Here is a 17904-nt window from a genome sequence, read left to right as displayed (position 1 = left end):
ATTGCCTAGTTATCAATGCAGACCAGCTGTGATAATACTTGAAACACTGTACTTTTTAATTAACGTTTCAAATGTCACATTGCTAATAACTTGAACAGCAGTGAAAATTCCTATGACTTCTATTTTAACTTATTATCATAATACTGCTGGGAATATGTAAATATTGTTCCAACTCAGTGAAGAAAGAAATGTTGATCTATGCACTGATGAATTTACTCCTGATACCATAAGGGCTAATGGAGCTTTGGAAGAGTGAGCTGAAATCTGTTCTGGTTTCCATGTTAACTGAATTGTTAAGCCCGTTGTACTTTTCACTTTGTCTCAAATCGCACATGTATAAGTATAAAAGTTGCAATGAGAGAGAAAGGAAATAGGATTTTTATTCCTTTTGAAAGGAAGTAGGATCTTAAGACACCAAACAGCATTTAATAGAATCTTTTAAGAATGCAGTAGAATCTTAAAAACTGTTGCACCAATCTGACCATTAATGGATCTGACTGGTAAAAATTGCACTCATGCTATGACAGGATAATCAGGTTTTAGCAAATGATCCTCTGAAAACTTTATCTTCTTATTAATGTATAACACTTAAGGTGTGTTTTAAAATATTACAGAAATTGCTGCAAAAATGCCAATTTAGTTACAGGCAGTCTTTTAAAAAAGCGTGAGCATAATATGGAAACAATCTATTTTATCTTTTTCACTCTTGTTACAGGTCCTCGTGAATGACTTTTTCTTAGTGGCTTGCCTCGAGGACTTCATTGAAAATGCTCGCCTTTTTATATTTGAGACCTTCTGTCGCATTCATCAGTGTATCAGTATTAGGTAAGAAAATAGTTTGTGATCCATTAGTTTTATGAAGGGTGCTACATGGTGGTATGTTTTAATATTCACATCTTTACTCCTGTAACAGTGCACTATTACCTACATCTAATTTGGGAAACCTGATGAAAGCCTTCTTCTTACCTTCACCATTGCAGGCCTTGCCACTTCTGCCAGCTGTGCAGAAGTGCCCAGTCTCCTTTGTCTGGAACATTCTTATTACTTAGAAGTTTAAATCTTCACTTCCCTGTAGCACAGGTGCATGGCACAAGACATGATTGTGGGATTGTGCATTAGATCCCATTACGCCTTGTTGCTGGTGTAGCGGCAAGTAGTCTGCACTGGCAAGAAGCAGGTTCTCATGTCTGGGCACCCCCTCAAAGGGGGCTTCCAGCTGCAGGGGCCATGTGCAACCGGGACAGAGTCCCATGCCTGATGGGGCTCTTAGTCTTGGTGCTGTGTGTGGTCCCCAGTTTAAAGCATCCACAGCCTCGGTGATCACAAGTGCCATAATCCTCCAGCCCTGGGGTTTCACACTCTGCATGTTTCACCCTTGCGGCTGAGAGCCCAGTCAGCTGACAGGGCCCCAGCCTCAAGGGAGATCCTGCTACATGTGCAAATTAAAGCTCAATAATAACCAGCTATAAATTAATACACAGGTTTGAGGTCTGACTCCATAACTTATTGGAGCTTTGTATCATGTGGTAGGTACTCTGCACGTGTAGCTGGTCTTAGGTAATTGAGTAGTTAATCAGGTAATTGTACAGTACCTGTAACATGTAGAGGAGGCCCTAGAGATGTTAATATCTTAGAATTTTCCTAGATACCTAGATTTGTGTGTTGCACTGCTAGAAAATGCAGGAAAACTTCCAGAACTTTCGTTTAGTTACTAAATCCTCTGCCATGATCTGTCAGTATAATGTGCCATATCAGTTGTTATAGTATGGTCTTAAGAGAGACATTGATGTGTCCAGCATTCTCTTCCTACTTTGAATCTAATCTCTAGTCCTTTCAACCCTACAACTACTAGGCTGTGGGCTGAAGGCTGATGCTAACCTAATTATAACCACATTGTGGGCAGCTTGAATTAAGTTACACAGTTGAGACTTAATCTCATATGTAGGACATTCATAAGTGGAAGTTTTCAGGAATATTAAGGTTTTCTTCAAAATATATTGGTATATACCATATTTACTTAATTCTGAGAAAATAATTTTCCCTCCACTTAGTGTGGGGTGGGAGGGTGTCCCTTATATCTTGGAATAAAGTACAAGGCAGTTGTGGGGAGGGGAACACAGGGCAGCAGTTATGAGTTGTAGCCAGAGTTGCAGTTGCAGCTGTAGGTGCTGTTCCTCACCAGAGGCTCTGGTCCCCTGCTGCCCCTCCTCCCCTATATCCCCCAACCCTGCAGCCTCCTGCCTGTCCTCGTCCTCTCCCCCTGCCCCCTGTTGCTCAACCTTACTCCCGTGCTAGCGGGCTCTGTCCCTACTGCAGCCCAGGGCATGGCGCAAGTGTTTGCTCTGGTACTGTAGTAGCAGCAGCAGCTAAGGGCCCAGAGCAAATGCATTGCTCCATGCCCCAGGCTGCAGAGGAGACAGAGACTGCTGAAGGAAGAGTAAATTGTGCAGAGGGGCAGGACAAAGCCTGCAGGATGGGTAGTGAGGGGTCAGATACTGTGAGATTAAGACAGGGCAGGCATGGGGGGTTGGGGAGAGTGGCAGGTAGTAGGGAAAAAACCAGGGGGCAAGGGCCCAGGAGTCATGCCCCAAAGTCTTCCCTGCCTCCCGACCTCTACTGCGTGACCCTTGCTACTGCTTTTCCTGCTGCACCAGGTAGGAGGTGTGAATGTAAGATGACCCTCCAATAATGAGATTTTATGCATGGAAAATTAACATATATATACATTTCCAGGTATTTCTATTGGACCTAATTATTGGGGGCTATTCTAAATTCAGAGTCATCTTAGATTCAGGTAAATAGACGATAATGAATATATTGTTTTGTCACCAGTTTTTAGCATAAATTAGAATTAAAATTATTAATTATCTACTAGAAACTTACTTTTCTGTAGTGGAATGGTGTTAAACTAGTCAACTATTCTATAAGACAGTGTTTTTCAACCTGTGGGTCACAACCCAAATGTGGGTTGCAAGAAGATTTCAGAGGGTCAGAAGCCACAGGTTGGAAAATGCTGATCCCAGGAAAGCAGTGAGACTGCAGCAGGGCAGAGTGGCAGCAGGAAGGCGCTTGCCCCTTCCAGCAAGGCAGGGGGACAGAAGAATACTATAGGTTATAATTTCTCTTATTCCCACACTCTCACAATTTGAATTACTTTTTTTCACACAGTTTCGTATGTGGATTTTAGTTCCAAACAGCAAGATACATATTTTATGATATATAATCTCTGAAGTTGCTTCATGGATTGATCAGTTAGGGTGATTTTTTTTTTTTTAAAAAGCAAGTTTGCCATTTCATTTGTACAATTTAAGAATTTCTTCTCCTACAAGTGAATAATGTTCTTCTGCATGAGAACTCCTTGCCTGAAGTACAGGACTGGTGGTGATAATGATCAATATACATAACAAGTTTGAAAACAGTTAATGGACAATCTGCTTTTCTCTATATTAAATACAAAATAAAGGCCTTCCTTTTTAAAAAAGAAAAAAACCTATTTACATCTGTTAGACAGCTGACATTTTCCAAAGGATGCAGTTACTCCATTATTTATATCTTAAATTTTACTTCCTAAATTATCCTGTGATTAGTTTGTTTGAAACACTGGGCCTAATGAGGATTAGTAGATTAAGTTAGTTCAGAATGTGAGTTGATTGGCTTGAAATGTCTGTAATTAATATCTGTGTTTTAATTGCCAATTTTTCTCTCTGGTTCCCCCCTCTCCTCCCCCTCCCCCCCCCCTTTTTATCCTTTCTGCAAAGAAACCTGTTTTATTTGGAGTTTGTTCTAGATGTCTTAAATATCTTGAAGCCATTGTTTTATATCTGAGGACAGGGTATGAAGTAAACTTTGTTTAAGCAAGGGAGGAAACAGGTTTTTGATTCCTCACTAAAATGAGCAGCGGCTGTTGGTTTTAAGACACAGAAGTAAATCAGATGATCTAAAGAGTTGCATCTGAAGTTGTCCTAACAAGTGTTGAATGTATAATTAGATAAAATTCCTTTAATTACTCATATGAGCACTTTTAAAAACAATTGTAACATAGAACACGATGATCTTACAGAAGCAGTTGCTGTGTATTTTTGTGAATGGCTTAAATTTGGGGGACAGCAGTGTTTTCTAGGAGAGGGCTGGAATGACCCAGCTCTCAGCTAAGGAAGACAGACGCTAGTACGGGGGCGGACAATTATTTTGGCTAGAAAGCCACTTAAAGAGTTATGGTGAGCTGTTGAGGGCCTGTGGCCCCGCCCCTTGATGATTGCCCTGCCCCTGGTCAGCATCTTGGGACTGGAAGTCCTGCCTGTCTAACCGCTGAGCTTTGCCATGGTAACCCCCTCCCCTTTGCCCCCAGAAGTAGTCCTTTTGGGAAGGCGGTTTGCCATCTTGGAACCCAAAAAGAAAAAATCCAAACAAATTATATACTAAACATCAAATATCCATAATAACATATTTTAATTTTATTTAAAAATATATTTTTGTCCTGATTTGTGTGTTTGTGCTGTGTATATGGAATCACCTCTATAATAGGTCAAAATAAAATCTTACTCCTGCATATTGCAGGGGTGTGGAGGAGTGCATGTAGTGGGGTACATGCATGTAGCAGTGAGTGGTGGCTTCCCCCCAGAGGTGCAGGGCTTTGTGTGGGGGCAGGTGGGGGGTGTGGTGTTTGTGGGGTCTGTGATTGTGAGTGGGGGAGGGTGTGGGTATAGGGCAGGTTTTGAGGGTATGGTGGGGTGTGCATGGAAGTCTGTGCACACGCACAGTACTGGCAGGGACCCGCACGTGCAGCTCTGACCCAGCAGGCCCCTCCCCTGCTCCAGGCTCACCCATCTGGGCTGAGCTGCAGCAGCAGCAGCAGTGGCGCCAGGCAGAAACTGTTGCTCAGCCCTGGGGTGGGGAGCGGCACCTCCTTGCTGCTGCTGGGCAGTTCTCACTGCAGCCACCTGGAGTCTGTGCCCTAGTCAGCTGCCCTGCATCTCCATCACTGCTGCTTCTGGGCTGCCCAGTGCAGCAGCGGTGGCAGAGCAGCTACAGGGTGGCCCAATTGGCTGCGGTGAGAACTGCCTGGTGGTGCCGAGGGGAAGGGGCCACTTTCCCCGCTAGACAGGCAGTCCAGCTACAGAGGTGCTCCAGCTCCGCTGTGTGCCCAGGGGCTGGCAGGGCACGCCATGGTTGGGTAGTGCCTTGGCTAGACGGAACCCAGTGTGGGCTGCACAAAGCCCCACCGTGGGTCAGATCCGGTCCACAGGCCATAGTTTACCCACCCCTGCACTAGGACACAGCTGCCTGTGCTGCTTCTCCCTGCTACCTATTTGTGGCACCACATAGGGACAGCTTCCCATTTCACTGAAGGTCCAGGTATGGTCAACTGTGACATGGCACAGGGAGACCAGATAGAGCTTCTGCTGCCAGACGTTGTTGAGGACACAGTTATTCAGGCCAGATCCAAAAGTTCTGTGGGCTGTAGATTGCTGACTCCTAGTTTAAATACATCACATCAAGCAAACTCCCCTCTCTGGATCTCTTGGACCTTGCTTATCTAGCAGGCAACAATCCTTCTAGATCGTTCTGTATGCATGAGAGGTCATCAGGGCCTTTGCAGGAGTATGGAGGAGTGGAAACTGCCCAGATTGTCTATTTCTTCCTTTTAGGCCCATTGAGGCAGAATCCAAAGACTAAACCAAGTTCAGATTTTTGGTGTCTCCATGGCTATAGTTATAAGTGTGCAAAGGAATCAAACCCAGGTCACCCATGTGACAGACAAGGAATCTACCACTGAACCACAACAGCAGGTCTTGCTCATTTAAATACTTCACCTTCAGTGTTACTGAAGTTTTGGGGGGGTGGTGTTTAAACCACAGTTTCTGTTGAATTCCTGGGTCTGTTAGTCCATTCACAGAAGTATTGGATTTTTCTTTTTTTTGATAGTTTTTAAATTTGCAAACATGCTTTTTAAAAAAAATATATGATGTCTTCTATAGCGTTTGTTTCATTTACACTGAGCGTTTACAGCTGATCAAGAATTCTGTGCTTTCACTTGAAGTTGTTCTAAGTAAAACAGATGGTGCATATTGCTTTGTTGTTGCTTGAATTGTAAGCACATTTTAATGCTTTGAATCTAAGTTACATTGTTGTCATTAAATGTTTAGAGGCAGCTTTTAAATTTTTGTATTAAAGGCTGCCAGAGAGATGTCTGCAAGTTTCAACATTTTCATTGGGGTACAGTGTAAGATTCCTGACCATAGGAGTAGAAGTGTTACGTGATCTTATTAGGAACCTATGTTTCCTAAGGAGTCTAGGTTTTTTGAATAATTTGGCAGCTATGCAGTCAGATTCACTCTCCATTTTTTTTAGTTACATAATGGAAAAAGTGGTTATAAACATGCATGTACCTGCAAGTGTATTTTAGCTACATATATCTGGTGTTGATTTTTTTTTTTCCACACATGTCCTGAATGTAAAAATAATTGTTAGCTTTTAAACCAGAAATAAGCTTGCTTTTGGCATGTAGATAGTATAGATATACTACTCCAGGGGCAGGCAATTTATTTGGGCTTGCAGGTCACAATAGACAGTTTTGGGGAACTGTCACGGGCTGATCAGCACCCTCCTTCTTCCCCCTTGCTGCCCACCTTGCAACAGCCTGGAACCTGCGCGCCCTGCAACTTGTCACTGCCACCAGTATCCAGCAGCAACTGAGCACACAACCCCAGCCTGCCCCACACCCACTCCAGATTCGCCCTGGCCAGAGTGGACCCGTTCTGGATGGGCTGGGACCTATGCACACAGCCCCTGACCTGGGCTCACTCCATGCCTGCTGTGAATGTGCCTACCCATGATGAGCAGTGGTGGCTGCCAGACAGAAGTTGCTGCTGGGCATAGGGGAAAAGTGTCTGGTTCCCCCTCGCTGCTGTTAGGTCCTTCTTGCTACAGTTGCTTGGAGCCTGCACCCAGGCTGCCTTGCGGCAGCAGCTTCTGCCTATAGATATATATTGTATGTTTTAAAGACCATGTAATATGTAACAGTGCATCATTTAGCCAGAAGTCTTTCACGTAAGTGGCAGAACTATAGATTGGCAAACTGAAAAAAGTATTTTTTTATGTTAAATATTTTGTAGCATTCACCTCTTATCCAAATTTTATTGTTTAGCTGGTTTTTGTATGGGAGCTATACCTCTGACTCATGCCTTGAAATATGTTTCAAAAGCCCTATGAGTTCGGTTTGTTTTCTATCCCTCCTTTCAGGCAGTGAGTGTTCATTCTTATTTCTTGGATTTATTTTTTCAGGCTTTTAACATCTCTTAGTTACCTTAATTACCCATATAGAATTATGCAGCCAGATAGTTAAAATTACTTTTTTGCAATGTGGTCCATAAATCCATTAAACCACAGGTGGGCACTTATTTGGGCCAGAGGGCCAGTGACATAGTTTCAGTGAGCTGTCACGAACCAGGTAAGCTCCCCCTACCCCCCAACAGCTTGCCAAAACTCCCTTTAGGGGTGGGCAAAATGCAGACTGTGGGCCAGAAGCAGCCCGCCAGGCCATTCTATCCAGCTCACAGGGCTCCTAAAAAATTTAGAAAATTAATGTTTATCTGGGCCAGGCTGGGCAGCTGGGATGGGGTCACAGGCAGGCAGGAGGAACAGGGTGGGTAGGTGGAGCTGTGATCGCGGGGCTGTGTGAGGCTTGGGCCCAGAGCAGAGCCACCTTCCACTGCCTACATGCCCCTGTGTTGGGCAGCGGTGTACGGAGATCACAGTTCTACCCCGGCCCCACACTCATCACCCTCACCACCCCATGATCCTGGGATCTCCATGAATCACCCTCACCACCCCATGATCCTGGGATCTCCATGAATCACCCTCACCACCCCATGATCCTGGGATCTCCATGAAGGCCATCTGGGACCCTCATGGCTGGGCAGACAGGATGGGGCTGCAGGATGTGCTGTGTCCAGGAACAGGACAGCTGGGCAGGGCCTGGGCCTGAGCCCAGAGCTGAGCCACAATCCGCTCCTTGCACACCCCTGCCCACAGAACTGTTGCCCATTGCAGGGATATATGGGCAGCATATCACAGCTCTGCCCCAGACCCTGGCCCTGTGCAGCCCCCAAATCGCAGCTCCACCTGCTCGTCCAATTTCCGGACACCTCTCCCTGCCTGTCCACAGCCCTATCCCACCTGCCCAGCGGTATGCCCTGCCCAGCAGCAAGTGTGGGGTGGATGGGCCAGGGTGCCCAGGCAGCAGGGCCGAGTCCAGTAGCAGTGGCAGGCAAAAGGAGCTACTGGGGCTGCCAGGAAGCGAGTCCTACTGCTGCTCCACCCCCACCCCAGTATATGCCCTGGGGGGGTGGTGGGAATGGCTGCACGCTCCACTTCTTGTCCTGGGTGGAGCCATGGCACCTGCTACGGGCTGGACAAAATCCCTTGGCAGGCTGGATTCAGCTCACAGGCTGCATTTTGCCCACCCTTGCAGTAAACTCTTCCTGCTATTTCTAGTTACTTAATATGTTCTCTGTCTCAGTAGTTTCTCTACAACAGATAATTGAACTGCATGTGAATAGCTTTGCAGGATAGTGATAACTGGGATCTGTAGGATTTCATTCCTCCCCCTCTCCTCTTTTCCCCTCAATATCAAGTCACCCCGTTAGACCGAATAAACTAAAATTAAAATGAGTTTAATAGTGAGTTGGTGTTTCGTTTGAAAATGTTGTTCATCTGTGGTAAAAACATAACAGATCTTTCTGTTGGAGAGGAAAGCCACGCAGGTTCCAAAGAAACCATCATTCCAAGACTGTGCTTGAGAAAAGGCCATTTAAGGAAACTGTTACTTTAGGCACTCATTCTTCACTAGATATTTAGGTTCTAATTCAGGAAAGTATTTTTAAGTTTAAAGTGCTTTCCTGTTTCACATAGTGCAGTCTCGGTTTGTTGTTAAACCTTTAAGAAATGCAGGCTCAGTAATTACCATCTTCACAGTAAGTGGCAAGATTAACTAAAGCATCACCAACCTAATGGACTGTGCTACAGTATATAATAATTTTACTTAGTTTTTGCAACCTTTCAAAATGTAGTTATCCATCTTAGACTTCTGGTTAGGTATGAATTGGTAGGGATCTACCTGCAAGATAACTCAGCCATGCCTTCCATTTTTAAACAAAATCTTGTACAAATTGTGCATTTAAGTTTTGTCAGTACTGTAACCCCAAAACTGAAATATTGAAAAGAGAGAGGTTGTGTTTAAGAAGATATGGTTAGTGTGAGAATAAAATGATACTGCTAAGAAAAAAGTTTTTAAGTACTGCTAAAGCAAGGAAAAAGTGAATTGCAAAAATAAATAGGGTGAGGAGGAACTTTGGCCTATATCTCTGATATCGCAAGTTTTACTTTTGGGTCAGAAACTACAGATAAAAGCAGTTGGATATTACCCAAGCTTGGAGGTTGATAGAAAGATGACATAAGTTCCCAAAATGAGGCAGGTGCTGGCAGGAAGTACACACAGTTTATTGGAAAACCACAGAAATGCCAAGTGCAGGAATTATGCCCAGAGCAAAGACTGCCTGTTTCACTAAGTGAAATTACATGCATTTCTTTCTGCTTTTTTTTTTCCTTTCAGAATAAGGATTTGCAAGTATAAACTGAGTATAATGCATCATCTTTAGATCAGTGATGTAATTGTCATGGATCTTTTATGTCACAAACGCTGAAGTTTTAGGAACAAGTGTCATGATACAGCACATCAAAGCAAATTACCAGCTGCATGGTGCTTAATCAGTAATTAAATTAATGTGAAAAACTTCCACAAATCAGTTATCTAATTTTATCCAAATCCAGCTAGCATTCAGGAAAAGGAAAACCAGCTCAGATGTCTCTTTATAGTATTAGTTGCTCTCATGTTCTGGTGAAATTATTTAGGTGCCTAATCTTATTTAATGCTTTTAGGTTTCTAAAATACATAGTCATGATATACTGAAGCTATTTAATAACTGTTGGCATTGAGCGCTCTAATTTATAAAATATTTGGATGACTGTGTGAGAACTAAAAATAGCAGATTTTAAATGGTGTATCAATGAATAGTGTATTAAATATTAATGATGGTATATAGCCTTCTTGGTTTCTAATGTGTTGAGAACTTGGGATTTCATTTTACAGTGAATGTGATAGCAGTAATAACTAGAGCTCACCAGCAAGTATTGAATTAGTTGTATAGAACAGTTCCTCATACTTTTCTTTATTTATCTGTAGCAGAGAAAATAAGTACAGGTTATTGGTGCTGATAAGCAGGGATCAGGATTTTCCATTTCTCATGGGAAAAAAACCGCAGGTGTATGTGTGTGGTATTTCATTTTAATTGTGAATTCTGGGGGTTTTGTTAGAGAATTTGTGATTTTTTTTTTTTTTTAAACAGAAAAAAACCAGGATCTCTGCTGACAAGTGAATCAAAACATGTTGGGAATTGTAGCGTTTCCACATGTGTTAATCAGTTCTATTTCTCTGAAACAGCTACATCAGTAGTAAGCGTTTTCTGTCTGTTTTTGAGCTAAATATTGAGGTGATTTTTGCAGAGGGCATACAGTAGAACTAGATCGCTTGTTCACAACTGGTTGCTGAGTAAAAGACTAGATACACAACTGCTCTGAGCACATAGGGGGTCCCATGAAACTGCACCATTTTGAAGTAAAATCTTCAGCACCTCTAGAGCACCTCTGTGGTCCTGCATAGCAGTTTATAACCCCGACACTGTTTGTCAGCCCCCCTCTTTAGAGGGTCCAGCAGAACTTAACCACAGAAACTGTCTGGGATCTGTTCTTAGTTCTTAATTGGAACAAATGCTAACAGTCTCATTAACCATTTGGCATTTAAAATTTTTCTTATAGCCAAGAGTAAATCGGAATGCTAGATGCTGAGTAACTGTTAAAGAGGTGCTCTTAAGAATGTGGCTATATAATTTGATGGCTTGCACGCTGTGATATGAAAACGTAAGATTTCCATCGATGCAAGTTACTACAAAGCTTTCTTCACTGGTAGCAGGATGCACTAAAGCCTTATTGCTCCTGTAGCAGTTTTAGGCCATTATCTCCCTTGTTGCCATAGTATCCTGGCATTCTTTGGCAAACAGCCTCTGGTTGCTATAAAGGCTCTTGAAGCCACGGACAGGTGGTACACATTCAGTTACACTGTTGGCCTGGCTTGGTACATACCAGTTCCAAGATGGGTAAGGAGGTGGGTTAAAGTCTTAAGTGAATCCCCTTCTGCCCCCCTCCTCCCCACTCCATCACTTCTTTTTCTGATCTGGGATCAACTTATTGTTCAGGAATTGGACCTAATAATACCCCACAAAAATATAGTGTACTCTGGATAATTGTCAAAGTTTAATACCAGTATGTTCAATGTGAATTATATGGAGACCTAAATTAAGGACACAGAAGTGATAATTTTCACCCGATCTGGCCACAGAAAGCAGTCTATAGCCGTGACTAAATAAGCGCATGGCTGCAGACCACTTAAAAATGGCTAATTGGGCAAAAATCTGAATCCTCCTTGCATGAGGGTGCAAATGAAGATGTTTCAGGACATAGCATCTTCTGTAACTTGCGTCTGCACTGCCTCCCAGCCTGTTGCTGTTTTCAGAATGGGAGTGGGGAAAGGGAGCGGAGGGAGTTGGTTTGGGGTTTTTTCAGTCCCCACTGGAGGGTGAGGTTGGGTATATTGGAGCCCCCCTGACGTGGGGGAGGAGGCTCCAGTTCACCCACCCCATCCTCCAATGCTAGCTGAGGAACCCCTAAAAGAAGCTTCCTCTGCTCCCTTTCCTCCCTCCCGTTCTGAAAACAGAGAGAGGTTGGGAGAGAGGAGGGGCTGTTGCTAGGGGAAACGGGCTGCAGGCTCTCAGCCAGTAGCTAGATTCCCCTCCCTGCTGGAAACAACAGTGAGCTTCTGTTTGGTCTGGGGGACCCTTGTAACTCAGAACGCATCCTCAGTAACAGCAGGGAGCTGCACTCCTGTCTCCCCCTTAAGTTGCTAAATAGTATAGGTTAGATCCACTGGAACCAGTGGATCTCGATCCACCAACAGATCTTGGAGCCTCTTGTGGTAGATCTCGGCGCCTCTTGGAGTCGATCCAGAGCTGAGGTGTGGGGGGGGCTGAGTGCTTGCATGCATGCATACGCGTGCCTCGGCCTAGCAGGCCAGTCTGTGGAGGAGGGGAGGGGTGGGGGCTACATTGAGGTCCCCATGGTGAGAGACGGTGCCACAGAGGGAGGAGCAAAGGGAAGTTGAGTGGGCCCCCAGCCGGGTGGGACTTACTTGCTGGGGAGGCGGGACCCCAAATAATTTTTTCTCCCTCTGCCTCAATCTGCCCCCCTTCCCTCCCCACAGATTTACCACTGGGTTTGCGGTAGAGGCGGTGAGTGGTAGATGATCTCCTACCTTAAAAAGTTGTAGACCACTGGGTTAGATGAAAGGACTCAAATATAGTTCTGTTATATGTGTAACTGGGTACTTGCTGAAACATACTGATCCAGTTGAAAGTTTTATCTGTTCTTCTGTGACAAAATATACATCATATAGAATTCCAAATATGAAATCGGGGCAGAATCATTCTTGTTGCAGCTGACTTGGTAACTTTTTTAATTACTTAAAATAATCAACTGACTCCCAGTATGAGACGCTGCTTTTTGTGACACAGTATGACATCAGAACAGCTAGATTGATACCATTTTAAGAAGTGTGCTTGATCTTTTTTCCCCCCTCCTCTTTAGCATGTTGGCAGACAAACTAAATATGACCCCTGAAGAAGCAGAACGGTGGATTGTCAATCTGATTCGAAATGCAAGGCTGGATGCCAAGATTGATTCAAAATTGGTAAGTTTAATACCTGTTTGTATCAGAGTCCAGCTGATTTTGCTTAGTGACAATTACCTTGTTAATGGTCGCTAACAGTAAGTTCTAGCATTCTCCTGAGTATCTTATGTTTTGCCTATTGATTCTAAGTAGCTGTATGTCTTGGTTATAATATCATACAGTTTTTTCTGTAATCTTAATTTTACATACGTTAATTTTGTTATCTTTTAATTCTTCAGATGTAATTTTAATGTAGGTTGTTGAACAATGTGATGGCCCTATGCTTTGTTTAGGGTCAGTTCTAAAATTATAACACCCTATTGATTTTGGTGGCAGTTGAAAAATGAGAAAAACTAACTTACTCAAATCAGGCCATTTGGCTAGAAGTCTAGCCCTGTGCACTTTGACCCTCTCTCTCTATTTCAGAGAGTAGAGTTAAGGATATGTATGACATTTAATTTTTACATTTTTTCACACTCCTGATAATTATTTTGTGTTTGATAGAAAAAGGCATAAACTGTTATGATTCATTCCAGTGAAGCTGTTTGTTACAGGAAGGATTTTTTTTTCCTATTTAATTTCTAGGGCCACGTAGTTATGGGTAACAATGCAATCTCACCCTATCAGCAAGTGATTGAAAAGACCAAAAGCCTGTCGTTTCGGAGTCAGATGTTGGCTATGAATATTGAGAAAAAACTGAACCAGAGCGGCAGGTCTGAGGTAGGTACAAATTTTGTGTTTCTGTTTTTCACATCTTTATTTAACTTCAAGAGATAACAAGACACTGGTTGGTCCCTATTCTCAATGATACTTATTTCTCTTTCTGGATACATTTAAAAGTACAGTTGTCCTTGCATCTTTGCTCTATGTTTCTTCTAACTTCTTTGCTCTTCCCAAATTTCCCTGTTTCCATTGTCTTCTGGTCCTTTTACCAGTTAATGATGCCTTTTGCTACTTGAAAAGGGAATGGGCAATTATTTAAATTGATTCCTAATAGGTAGCATGTACAGAAGCAGCCATATAACTATAGAGAAGGGAAGCTGTGTTTATGCCATACTAAGGTGACTATACAGAAGAAGTAAACAAGGGCAAGGACTCGTAGCATGTCAGTACTAACTGTGTTTATGCTGTAAATCAGGAGTGGGAAATTACTTTGGGCAGAGGGCCGCTTACTGAGTTTCAGCAAGCCATTGAAGGCCACATGAGAGGCAGCCCAGGGCAGATGCATATTAATTTTCTAAATTTTTTTAGGGGCCCCACAGGCCAGATAGAATGCCCTGGTGGGCCGCATCCAGCCCCCGGGCCGCATTTTGTCCACCCCTGCTCTAATTGGAGGCTAATTCTCTCTCAGTAGCTTGCCTTCTGTTGAGGAGTTCTAGTGAAATGCAGAGTAGGTAGGCAAGCAGTTAGTAGAGAACAACTAGTACACTAAATTTCCACCCCCATTTAGCTTGTAGTGACTTATTTGTGTGTCCAGACTGTATGCTGGCAAGAGCTGATCCTTGGCTATTATAATAGAGATCCTGGTTTTTGAGTAAACCTTGCTCTCACTTCATGATTAATCATCATTTAGGTGAACTATCTGGGATCCATTGATCTGCAGGTAGAGATGCACTTGGAGAGAAGATGAATGGAAATGAGGACAAATAGGACGTGTTTGAATATTATAGTTTAACTCCTACGCAGATGCAGGATTTGCTGTTTGTAGACCTCCTCTTTAATACCTCCAATGAAGAAGATTCTAAAACTTTCCTAGGCAGCTTGTTCTTATTAAGCATAACAGGATACTAGTTTTTCCTGGAATTTGCTGTAGTTTAAACTCTCTGCTATGTGTCCTGCCCTCTGTGACAAGGGAGAATGATGTTTCTTCTTCATCTTTTAAAATATTTGAAAACTACCTATCGTGTTCCCTCTCCCCTTTTATAGCCTTTCCTCCAAGCTAAACATGCCTAATTCTTTTTTTACAGCCTTTTTTTGACAACTTGCTTTCCAAAACAGTAATCTTTGCTCACCTCTGGACCTTCTCCAGTTTCTCTCTGTCCTCTGGTGTCCAAAACTGGGCACAGTATTCCTGCTGAGGCCTAATCAGCACTGATTTTAGAACAGTACTGTCCTCTCAAATGTATTGTATTCATTGCTTTGGGCAACACAGCACCACTGTGTTGACATATGATTCTTTTCCCAGGCTTATATTGCATGCATTATCCACCATAATCCAGATCTTACTTGGGGGCTAGTTGTTCTCTTTTTTTCTTCCCTGTGAATAAGTAGCTACATAAAAAAAAAAAAAAAAAAATCTTAAAACTTAATTAGCATTAATTTAATTAAAGGGTAGAAGTTGTAATGAGCTCAACCACATGTTTAGTATAATCTAAGTGAAAATAAATGAATGGTTAAACTTACTGTTAATGGAAAAATTATCTGCCTTTTGGCCTACTTCTCCGTTCCCAGAGCACCTCCTGTAATACAAAGAATAAAAGGCATAAGACTGTACAAGGTTCTTTACCTGTAACAAACATGTAATATCACTAAGATTTCAAAAATAAATGTTTTAAGCTAAATCAAAAAAATGTAAAATAGCAGAACTTAGCATTGGCTTTCATTGCTGTCCTTAAAATATTGAAGAAAAATGTTTAGCAAGCTACTTTGAAGTAGCTTACTATTTTGAGGGAAGTCATAAAGAAGTCTAGTAGTTCAGTTTTATAAAAGTTTCTCCAACTGCCAAAATACATGTTGTATATCTGTATTTTAAAATTCTAGGACTGAGTTAAGAAATACTAGGCTTTTTTCTGCATCTTTGAACCAAAGGGAGGTTTGTGTCTACATGATTGACTTGAGGTTAACATAGGAAATATTTTAACCAGCCTTTACTTTTAAATATGTTGTACAATGTGAGCAAATAACTGTACACTTGTTAACAGATACAAGGAGCTTGCTTTTTAACTGTCTTGTCTTGAACAAAGTTTCAGCATGGTTACAGATTTGTTTTATTAACTGTTGTTTTCTCTCTCTTGATTATCCTTAAATTTGTTTTATACATTTTTAGGCACCTAACTGGGCTACTCAAGACTCTGGCTTCTACTGAAATACTTCTGAGCTGGCTGGGATTAAATTTTCATTTTATAAAAGCTTATGAAAGATGTATACCTTTTTGAAAAAGGTAAAAATTTGTTTGAAGCAAAAAAGATTTGAATAAATTTGGCTACTTTTAACTGTGTGTCTTGTCATTTGAATTAGTAGATAATTAACCATAATGCTTGATTAGAGCATGGTGTTAATTGTTCCTCACTGGACCATGATATCTTCTGGCATAGTATCAACTCAGCTGTTCTGTCCTTTACACATCTAAATAAAACATGTGTGGAGACGATGTTTATTGTGTATTTAATACACATGTGGAGAAAACACTGTTTTCAGCAATCCTGCACTTGTAACATTTTATAAAATGGAGCTGTGATTGTTTTTGCTCCAGTGAACGCAGTGTTGTTCCTTTTCTAATGCAGCTGAAGTATGCAGAGATCCTTGAAAATAAAGTGAAATTTAGTTAATGTAATTTGTGCAAATAGTGTTGTTCTGTTCTTTTCTAATGACTAATTTAATATAAAAAAAAATTGTTTGCTACAGCCTTTGAAAAAGTGTCTTGAACTTTAGATTCTATGATCCAGAGTTGATGGTTTCGGTCCTTCCAAGTTTCCCATTGAGGACTTGCAGATAAGCACTGGGGTTTGGGATGAGGTTGAATCCAATCCGCTAAGTGCATAAGGCAGATATCAATTTTCACCAGCCTTTCCTGACCTAGGCAGGTTTCTCAAATTTGTTCAGGTTGTTAACTTGTAAAGTTGCTCCTTCAGCTCTTATGTGTCATGAAGTTCAACTTCTCTTTGCTTTGTCTTGGTGTTACTGAAATGGGCCTCTTTACATTGGCCCTAGTTTAAGAATGCTAGATAAGTTAACCTTCTCGCCTGTAGTATGTGCACAGATGTTGGTCACTTTGCCCACTTGTCTGACCACTTTTATGCTGAATGTCTGGGGAAGGCACCCACATTGAAACCCTTCGATTTCCTTTGAGTAGACTTGTTGCTTTTCCATGACTGATCCACACAGAAGTATTCTTGGAATATGCTGCTGAAGATTTGCAGCTTAATGCTAAAGATGATGATGTTAACTTCCATATTGGCATGAGTTTCTTGAAAGCAGTGTTGCCTTACCAGTTGTTGTTGCATCACAAATCTGCCATGTAATCATCAGTATAATGGAAGGTGCTGTTTAGGTAAGCGAACTCCTAACCTCACCTTTTGAGTATTGCTGTACCTTCTAAAATGATGAAATCGAGGTCATGCTGCTTTTTTCATAACTCTGGTTTTAACACCACAAAGCTGCATTTCAGCACTAACTGCTAGTCCTATCTGCAGGTGATAGAACTATTAGATTATTAGATTCTAACTAGACTATTGGTCTTGCTTTACTTAATAAAATGAAGTGAAGGTGAACCGGTAATTGTACTGATGACTACATTAAAGTGAGACAGGATGTCAGCAAGTCCAATCTCCAAGCATAAAATATCCTCATAAAATTGTAGTTTGTGCCAAAGATCCATTGCATAACAAACTCAATGACAACACCAACGAGAATAAGACTTACCTTTATTTGTGTCCAGGAGTAACGTCAAACCAGACAGTTTCTGGTTGGAGATCACATAATATTTGCTGTCTTCATAAGGACTCCAGCTAACTTTACTAGGGAATCCACAGTTTTCTCATGTTTTCTTCAGAGACCTTCTGTCTGCACTGTCAAAAGCTTCCTGAAAATGTATGAAATATTTAAATGAGCTGTAGTTGTCATTCATTGGTTTGTCTGACAATATTTCACAGTCTAAGGATCTATCAATTGCCTGAACAGCTTGATGGGTTGAGTGAAAGTTTCGATGGAGTCAAAGGTAATATTTTTGGTTCTTTACCATGCTATCTAGCTATAACCAATTTTTTTTGCTTCTTATGGGCAAATTTTCCTATGAGAAGATATTGGCAACATTCCACAAGTTGTTCTCCTCTGATACTTTGTGTAGG

General features: G+C 41.9%; 1 protein-coding gene across 1 annotated transcript in view; it reads left to right on the top strand.

The window, feature by feature from the left end:
* The window catches only part of EIF3E (eukaryotic translation initiation factor 3 subunit E), a 51158-nt gene extending 35108 nt beyond the window's left edge, over positions 1 to 16050 (top strand). The window contains exons 10-13 of the mRNA XM_090040507.1: positions 716 to 825; positions 12757 to 12859; positions 13424 to 13558; positions 15885 to 16050. Coding sequence (XP_089896633.1) covers positions 716 to 825; positions 12757 to 12859; positions 13424 to 13558; positions 15885 to 15923 — 387 coding nt within the window. The 3' untranslated portion in view covers positions 15924 to 16050. The remainder of the gene's footprint in view (positions 1 to 715; positions 826 to 12756; positions 12860 to 13423; positions 13559 to 15884) is intronic.
* Positions 16051 to 17904: the final 1854 nt, after the last annotated feature.

The sequence above is a fragment of the Crocodylus siamensis genome, chromosome 3 (assembly GCF_052110815.1).
Source record: "Crocodylus siamensis isolate JL-2025a chromosome 3, ASM5211081v1, whole genome shotgun sequence".
Taxonomy (NCBI): domain Eukaryota; kingdom Metazoa; phylum Chordata; order Crocodylia; family Crocodylidae; genus Crocodylus; species Crocodylus siamensis.
Note: the sequence above shows the minus strand (reverse complement) of the source record. Positions and strands in the feature narration are given on the sequence as shown.